General features: G+C 55.9%; 1 protein-coding gene across 3 annotated transcripts in view; it reads right to left on the bottom strand.

Moving 5' to 3' along the window:
- The window catches only part of DMTN (dematin actin binding protein), a 23,756-nt gene that overhangs the window by 6,301 nt on the left and 8,744 nt on the right, over positions 1–8,711 (bottom strand). The window contains exons 2-10 of one of the 3 annotated variants that reach the window (XM_007450555.1): positions 5,244–5,299; positions 4,932–5,006; positions 4,384–4,539; positions 3,415–3,459; positions 2,973–3,072; positions 2,532–2,588; positions 2,125–2,277; positions 1,543–1,667; positions 823–928 (exon numbers count right to left, since the gene is read on the bottom strand). In XM_007450555.1, the coding sequence (XP_007450617.1) occupies positions 823–928; positions 1,543–1,667; positions 2,125–2,277; positions 2,532–2,588; positions 2,973–3,072; positions 3,415–3,459; positions 4,384–4,539; positions 4,932–5,006; positions 5,244–5,261 (835 nt within the window). In that variant the 5' untranslated portion in view covers positions 5,262–5,299. Of the gene's footprint in view, positions 1–822; positions 929–1,542; positions 1,668–2,124; positions 2,278–2,531; positions 2,589–2,972; positions 3,073–3,414; positions 3,460–4,383; positions 4,540–4,931; positions 5,007–5,243; positions 5,450–8,711 lie in introns of those variants that run through there. The other 2 variants (XM_007450557.1, XM_007450556.1) reach the window with 2 other exon arrangements.

The following is an 8,711-nucleotide window of genomic DNA, read 5'->3' as shown; positions in this document are numbered from 1 at the left end:
AAGCAGAATCTCTTTCCTCTCCCTTGTGTCTGGGCGGCCTGGGAGCTGCTCTGACCGTCAGAAGGCAGTAGAAGGATGCCCTGTGGCTTCCGAGGCCAGGCTCTTAGAGGCCTTGTAGCTCCCAGTTTGGGCTTCTCAGATCTGCCCCCCTCCTCTCCAGCCATCATGCTCGAAGGAAGCCCAGGTTAGCCTCGGTGATGTGCAGCATGGCACCAAAGCCCCAGCCACCGCAGAGCACGCTCTGTGCGCTGTAATTCCAGGCTCCTGGAGGTCCTCTCTGCTGGCCGGATGTTTGCTGCTCCTGGCCTTTGCTCCCACACTGTCCCTGGGGTCTGTGCTGCCCTTCTCCCCCACTCACTTTGTCTTGTCCTTCAAGACTCCAACTCTGGGACCCAGGCCCTATCAGCGTCCTCTCGAAGCACTTGAAGTGTACCTCTCACCTGCTATGCTGCACTGACACCCCAGTTTCCACGTCACTTTCCCCGTGACCGAAAGCTACTGGAAGGCAGCACTATAGTGTTTTACTCTTTATATCCTCAGGGCCAAGAACATGGTAGACACCCAATAAATGTTTGTTGAATTAAACAAAATGTGCTAATTCTGCTTTAGCTGATGCCATCCTTTGTCATCTCATCTCGTTCCATGACTGGTACTCTTGCCCTAGGGAGAGCGCCAGAGCCTTGAGCCAGCAACCGAAACTTCTCTGTCTCTTATACCCACAGTAGCACAGCGCTGGGCGTGTGACAGACAAACTCAGCAGACTATTTGATTCTGGCCTCAGGGTCTGGCCAGGTGACTCTGAGCCCTCTTGGTGACACTCACAGGTATGGAAGGGTGTCCGGTCAGGCAGAGAGCGGGTTTTCCGTCGGATAGGCAATGACTTTTCCATCTCTTCCTTCAAGATCATCTTTCCCAAGTTAGAAGTAACCTGGCAAGGAGAAAGGAAGATGGATCCAAGGCATCGATACCTGTTTCTCATCTCCAAAAGGTTCAGAGTTGGGTCCACCCCAGGCAGAGGTGGGGACAGTGTTCCTGAGGGGCTGTGTGGTGCCTGGAGCCCATGGAGCCTGTCCTGGTCAGAAGCTCTGCCACATTGGGCCTGGCCACCCTCGAGAGCAAGGAGTCAGAGCCGCTCAGTGTAACTCTGCCCCAGGGGCTTCTGCATCCCAGGTCACAGAGCCCAGAGCACAAGCCCATGCCGCCATCAGTGGCCTTTCCGCGACTCCCTACACCCACTCTCCTCACATGGAGGCCAGCAGCCTCCTTTCTCCTCGTCCCATGAACTACTCCGCCTGCTGAAGCCTGGCACTGGCGGGACCACCCTTTTCTGTGCTTTTGGCCCTAACAGTAAGTGGTGTCCCCCTAAAGCAACATGCAATCCTAGTGTCCCTTCAAAAGCAGCAGCCTGACATCCTGGCAAAGAAAGGGAATTCCTCACATGTTCTCAGCAGGACTCTCTTCAGACATGTACGCATTTAGATCAGAATGGAACTTCTGTCCCCAGGGTGGCCCAGGGATGCGGGTGGGGCAGCGAGACGCTACCTTACTGAGTTCCTCTCTCTGACGCTCCCTGAGAGCCTTCATCTCCTCCCCGGAGTCATCGTCGTCGTCGTCCTCCTCCTCCTCTGCCCCCCTCCTCGACGCCTTCCGCTTCCTCCACTCTGTCTCTGCGAAATACGGACAAAAGCGGGCACATCAGTCAATCAACCGCACGCTCAACGAGCGTCTGTCAGGGGCTGCTTTGTGCGTGTCCCGGGGCTGCACCTTGAAGGGAACACCGCAAATTATTATTATAAAATAAAAGCAACGTTTTCTAGCCTTGCGGTGAAGCCGGGTGGGCAACACATGCTCACACGACCGAAAGCGATTGAGGGCCAAGACCTTGTCTCATTCCTCTTTCTCTTTCCAGAGCTCCCATCACAGAGCCTGGGACACAGCAGAAATTCGACAAATGTCTGTTGAGCCGCCAAAGAAATGAACGGAAAGCGGGTAAATGACTAACAAGCAGGGCCGCTTATGCCAAGAGTGATGGGGTTGCAGGGGACGGGGGAAGCAGGATCCTGGAGGGTTCATGCAGGTGGGGGGGGTGGTTCCTGGGCCTTCAGCAGGGCCTCTCTCGCCTACCCACAACAGCCAGCGACGGGGGGCACGGCCAGTAGTCTGTTTCGATCTTGGCTGGCTGGTTGGGGTCGGGAGGCTGCGCTGCAGGGAACTTGGACGACTCGATGATGAGGTCTTCAATGAGGTGCTTGCTCTGAGGGCTGCCTCCTGTGGACTCTGCGGGGGGAGGTCAAGGTCAGCCCGGGCACACCCGCCCCCCCGGAGGCCACCTCCCACCTTAGCCCCCCACTCCCTCCTCTCTGCCTCTTCACACCTGTGAGCTCCTGGGTGTAAAAGCAACGCACAAGGAAGAGCACAGGGCGGTTTACATGCCGTTAGGAACATCTGTTTTCCCATCAGCCCCCCACCCTCAGGACAGCCTCCCGGCACGTGGCGAAAAGGGGGCTCTGGTCGGTCAGGGGAACCCTGACCTCTCTGCTTGTAGATGGGTGGCTTCTTGTAGATGTTGGAATCTGGGCGGGTGGTCTCTGTGGAGAGGGAGCAAGAATGGATGAGAAGGAGGCTATGAGGATGGCGGGGAGGCTGGGTCAGAGGTGGGAATGGAGACATGGATTGGGAGAAGGCAGGAAACTCAGGGGCTCCTCCCAGAGCCAAGACAGAACCGGAGATCCTGAAATTACCCCTCAGGGGTTGGGATTTTTGCACTTCTCTGTTTGGGTGGGAGGGAGGATGCAGCAGGGCCCACCATCTCTGGGAGCTCTGCCTGGGGTCCGGCATCCCGGGGTCTGGCCAGTTCTGTGGTGTGCATATACTCCAGAGAGTGGAGGACTGAGAGTAAGGGGCTTGGGCTCCTGAAGGAAAAAAAAGAGGTCCTAGGGCAAGGATGCAGCCATGCTGACACTAAAACCTACCAGGATGGTGGAAATGGGGCAGGCTGGTCCGGGGCGTGCCAGTGGTTCTTGGGGCTGAAGCCTGAGAGAGGGTTCCAGGGGACCGGCTCTCCGCCCACACCTGCAGAGCAGAAGTATGATTCACTGCAGCTCCCAGGTCCCCCACCCCACCCCCTTCACCATCTCCATCCTCCCACCCTAGCACGCACGCCCCCAACCCCAGGGCAGAGGAAGGCTATCCAAGCACTCAACCTGTTGATGATGCTGCCTGACCCAGGAGAAAGGATTAAAAGAGATCCTGGGTCAGACGTAGATGGACCCAGAGCTGGCCAGTGACAGGACAAGGTCCACTGATTCCATCACCCCCTAGGCTCTGCCAAGCCCAGTCTGGACGTGTGTGGGGAAGGGGGTTGAGCCCGGTCAGAGCAGGGCTCGGCAAGTGTCAGGTGCGGGGCAGACTCACCTCTGGGGATGGTGGGGGGGATGTGGATTTGGGTGACAGCGAGCGCTGTGAATGGAGAGGAGGCTGGTCAGAGCCACAAGGGTGGGATTAAACCCTTGTCCCTAGGACCCCAGGTGGGTCACTTCACCCCCCCACACACTCAACTCTGCAATCGCCCAGCCAATTTCTGGGCCACCTCTTCTCTCTTAGTCCTTGCCAGCTCCCAGGGCTGGCCCTCCGTCCTCTCTCTCCCTAGAAAGGGTCCTAAGTCTTCCCCTAGGACCCACGAAGAAGCAGAAGCCGAGGATCTTGGAGCAGTGTGCACGCGCTCTGAGGGCCAGCTGGAGGGGCTATGGCTCTGACCTCAGAGCCAATGAGCAACAGGGGGAAGGGACAAGACCCACAGCATCCAGGTTGGAGTCCGGGCCCCTTGTCAGGCATTTAAGTCTCCCCACAGCCTGGTCCCGTCTCTCTGCTCAGCCATGACACTGCCCCTTTCTCCAACACAGTGTACAAAGTACCTGTCCTGCGTTATCTCGTGCATTTGACTACCTGTTGAGGTGGACTGGTAAAGGTATCACCTCTATTTTATAAGAAGGGAAACTGAGACCACACCGTCACACAGGTCACACTCAGCTAGGACTTCCAGCCTCCGAGCTCAGTGTTCCTGAGCGCTTTCCACAAATTTGCTCACTTTCTGCCCAGTCCCACCCCATTCCTACATGACCCCACTCTGTGCTGCTGCCTTTCAAACATGGCCTCCCCTGCTCTCCACCTGGAGCTAGCCTCCAGCCGCCAGCCCATCTCTGCCTGCTCTGCACAAATACCCAGTTCACCAACTGACTGGTGATTCCTGTGCACAGGTCCCCTTCTTGTTTTGGAGTCTGGCCTCCAGGAAAGAAAGCATGAGAGGGATTCTGCCTCCCACCCAGTGTGGCTGGGGGAGCCCTTCCCCCAAGTCCTGTCCAAGAGGAACCTCCCACCCTTTACCTCCCGGCTTCTGGGCAGCTCCACGTGTTCCAGCAGAGAATAGGTAAAGTGGGGCTCATAGATCATGAGGTCAGGCCTCTCGATGTCCAGGATGGCCTTGTCCTTGGGGATGGCAGCCAAGTCCTTGTAGCCCATCACTTGATTGTCCATCTTGGCCTGAAGGGAAATGGTACACATGGAACAGAGGTGTCAAAAGCCTCCCCTAGAATACTGGCCCTACAAGCCAGACCTCCAATTTATTAGGAAGATGATGGGCGGCCATTTTAGATGTCAGCTCCTGTAAGTTAATATTTCTATTATTGTCATTTTAAGGGTGTAGAGTGTCACCTTAAAACAATGACAGTCCTTCACCTAGCCCTTTGGGTACAACGAGACAGTACCAGACCAGCAGGAGGGGGTGTGCAGAACCTTCTCTGGATCTGGGGTTCTCTCTGCCTGCCAGCCCTGGCAGGACCATCATCGTTTGAGTGAAGCTGCCCGGCAGCCAGCGTGCGCCCCGCCCCTCCCTCCTCCCAGCCTGAGGGTGCTGGTGGCCAAGAGGTACTCACCACGATGCTGGAGGGAGAGCCCGGAACACTGGAGCCTCGGGAGGAGCTGACGCTCCCAGGGGAGGTAAGTGGTTGCTGGGGAGAGCGAGAAGGCGGGCGGGTGGGAATGTGTGTGGGTGCCAGGGCCGGGCCGGAGGGAGGGGGCTGGGGCAGGGGAGGGCTTCTCTAGGCCTCTGGGGCCCCGGGGTGCGGCGCCGCGGGCAACCACCAGGTGGCATCCTCGACTCCCGACCTGACCCTCCGCGGGGAGCCTGGCCCCCACCGCGTGCCCCCGGCCCCCCACTGCCCCGGCGTGGGTGTGGCCCCGCGCACCTTCTGCAGCCGTTCCATGCAGCAGGGAGCTGGCCGGCTGGATCACTCGCAGAGCCCTGTGCGCGAGGGGAGACGACAGGGCGTCAGGCTCTATCCGGCTCCTGGGCGCTGCGCGCTCGGGGCCGCGAGAGCAGAAAGGGTGCTCCCCCGGGCTGTGGCGTCCTCATCCCTCGGTGACTCTCCAGGCTGCTGGCCGAGTGCAGGGCCTGGAAGGGGAGGGAGAACGTGCCAGCCGGGGCTGTCGAGCCCCGCGATCTCAGAGGGCGGGGACGAGGACAGCCGCCTCTGGCCCCGCGTGTCTCCGGGGAGCGGGTCTCCGGCTTTCCGTTCGCTCAGCCGCGGGGACCGGAGATCGCATGTGGCCCGCGGCGAGACGGGAAGGTGGACGGGCTGCACTAGTTTTTGAGCCATTGTTCTCTGGCTGGAAAGGAAATGACGGCAGGAGTCAGCCGTTCCCGGGGCAGCCTACACATCCCTGCTTCCTCACACCTGCCCTGCCGGGGCTGCGGGTCAGTTTCAGGCCCAGGTCCTCACTCGCCTTGGCCTCTGCCGTGGCCTTTCCCTGGCGCTGTGTTGGTGCCCTTGACCTCTTTCCCCTCAGTCTATGTCCACGGTGCCACCCCTCTCTCAAAGCCCAAAAAGGTTGAACACAGAGCGAACTTAGTAATACTATGAGACGGCAATAGGGGGAGGGGAGGACAAAGCGAAGGCGATTTGGTGGGAAGCGCTCAGGTCATTGGCTGGGGGCTTCCGCTCTCCCAGTGGAGAAGGGAGGGGACGGCTGGAGGGAGCCACATCCCCATGTGCCTGTCCCTGTACAGCAGGCAATCCCACTTGCAGGCATCTGGTAAAACACCTTTGGGGCCAAGGCCACGTCCCAGCTCCCCACCATCTCGGAATCCTTGAGCTGAGGCTGCCCTCTGAAGTGCTACTTTGCTGCAAGTCAGGGCCCCATAGTTCAGGAGGAAGGCCTCCAGGCTGGCACTGCCCTCTCTTGGTTCCTAAGAAGTTGAGTCCTGTCTGCAGCAGTAGAGTAGGAGTTCCCTGGGGCCACAGCCCTGGTCTCCTTCCTCAGTAACTCCCCTAGCAACCCTCCCAATCCTCCCCACACACCCCTGGACCAGACACATAATAACCATTCAGTGGGACTTCCCTGGTGGCGCAGTGGTTAAGAATCCATCTGCCAACGCGGGGGACACGGGTTTGAGCCCTGGTCCGGGAAGATCCCACATGCCACAGAGCAACTAAGCCCGTGCGCCACAACTACTGAGCCTGCGCACCTAGAGGCCGTGCTCCACAAGAAGAGAAGCCACAGCAATGAGAAGCCCGCGCACCGCAACGACGAGTAGCCCCCGCTCGCTACAACTAGAGAAAGCCCATGTGCAGCCATGAAGACCTAACGCAGCCAAAAATAAATAAATAAAATAAATAAATTTATATAAATAAATAAAAATAACCATTCAATGAACGCCTGGCTGAGTTTCTGACGTGATGGTGGCAGTGGAACTGTCTTCCAACTGCTGGCAGTAAGCCACAGAGTGAAGAGAGCTGATGACTACAGAAGGTACAGGGAAGAGGCAGCAATAATGTAGTGGTTAAGAGCATGGACTCTGGACTGGAATGCCTGGGGAGAGGAGACTCTGCTACTCAGAAGCTGTGTGACCCTGGGCAAGTTACCCTCTTGGTGCCTCACGTTCTCATCCATAAAATGGAAGGTGGTAATAGTATCTGTGTCATAGGGTTGACTCTGATTATTAGGTAAGTTACAACATGTGAAGTGTTTAAAACATAGATTTTATGTAGAGTGTTTATTATTTCTATCTCCCTGAGGACTGATAAACTTAGATGGCTTTCTGTAGCCACTCTACCACAGAAGGTCATGAAAGACTTGAGGTCATTGGTGCTCCCAATTTTATCACCTGTTACTTTGTATCAGGCCGTTTTTCTGCTGTGTCTCCACCACCTACTTGCTGCACCAGCAGCCTGCACTCCCACTTCCCTGCTTTTGCGCATGCTCTTGCACTATTCTCATCTCCCAGATCCCACCCATCCTTTAAGGGCCATGCTAAACCCTCCTCCTCTTGGAGGCCTCCCCTATCATTCTAGTCCGCATTGACAAACTCTTCTCTGAATTCCAGTGGGACTTAAAAAGAGAATCAGGGGCTTCCCTGGTGGCGCGGTGGTTGAGAGTCTGCCTGCCGATGCAGGGGACGCGGGTTCGTGCCCCGGTCTGGGAAGATCCCACATGCCGCAGAGCGGCTGGGCCCGTGAGCCATGGCCGCTGAGCCTGCGCGTCCGGAGCCTGTGCTCCGCAACGGGAGAGGCCACAACAGTGAGAGGCCCGCGTACTGCAAAAAAAGAAAAAAAAAAAAAAAGAGAGAATCATATAACTTAGTCCTTGATTATGTTGCCTGACACGTTTTCTCGCTAACTAGAATGACTGCTAATTTCTACAACAATAATAATAGCTATCATTTTTTGAATGCTCATGCCGGGTACTTTGATAAGCACTTTACAAGGATTATTTTGTTTCATCCCCACAACAATCCTATAAGGTAGACCTATTTTACAGATGAGGAAAACCGAGGCTCGGAGAGGTTAAAAACTTGTCCAGAGTCGTGGAGGTGACAGTGACCGTGTCTTCAGCATCGGCATGTTTCGTAGTGTCTCCGTAGTACTGTGTCAGGTTCACTGTGGGGATAGACTAGCATTTGCCACAGTTCTCAAGTCTTTTTGGAATTCTAGGGCCAAGTCTTCTCCAAGACAAGACTCTGGCCATCAGAGTCACACTGGTGACTAGGTGCCCATGGAAGGGCTCCATTCCAGAGCTTCATCCTTCTCTTGCTTTATTAACACTCACTTTGTCATGCTTTTAACTAGATGTGTGAGGACTGGAATAAACTCTAGCACATACTCAAAGAGCTGTTAGCTCCCTCTCACTCCTATTTCGTCTTTACTTTGTTAACAGACATTGTCAAACTAGCTATACACTGGCTTAGCCAAGAGGCACTCATTCATCCACCCATATACATCCACCCGCCCACCCAGTCATGTATTGTTTTATCCATTCATTCACTACTTTCTGAGCACCTGTTCTGCAATGACCACAGAGCGTGTGGTGTTACGGAGAACAGAAAGATGAGTCAAAGGAGCTAAGCCGCCCCTCCAGAAATGAGGCCATATGTATAGATAACGCCCATGCAAAGCAGAAAGTTATGTGTGCCTGATAAGATAGTACAAAGGGCTGTGAGAGGTCACAGGAGAGAGGAATCACTCCTGCTGGGGTGTCAAGAGGGGAAAATAAAAAGGTTTTCTTAGAGGAGGAAGTGTTTAAGGCAGGCCTTGAAAGATGCCCGGTTTGAGATCATGCAAAAACGGGAAAAGAGGGATCCTTGAAAGAGACAGCAGCATGAGGGAAACTGGAGACACGGGGAAGCACTGGGTCTGTCTGGAGACAGCAAATACTGC

The sequence above is a fragment of the Lipotes vexillifer genome, unplaced genomic scaffold, assembly GCF_000442215.2.
Source record: "Lipotes vexillifer unplaced genomic scaffold, Lipotes_vexillifer_v1.1 scaffold567, whole genome shotgun sequence".
Classification (NCBI taxonomy): Eukaryota; Metazoa; Chordata; class Mammalia; order Artiodactyla; family Lipotidae; genus Lipotes; species Lipotes vexillifer.
Note: the sequence above shows the minus strand (reverse complement) of the source record. Positions and strands in the feature narration are given on the sequence as shown.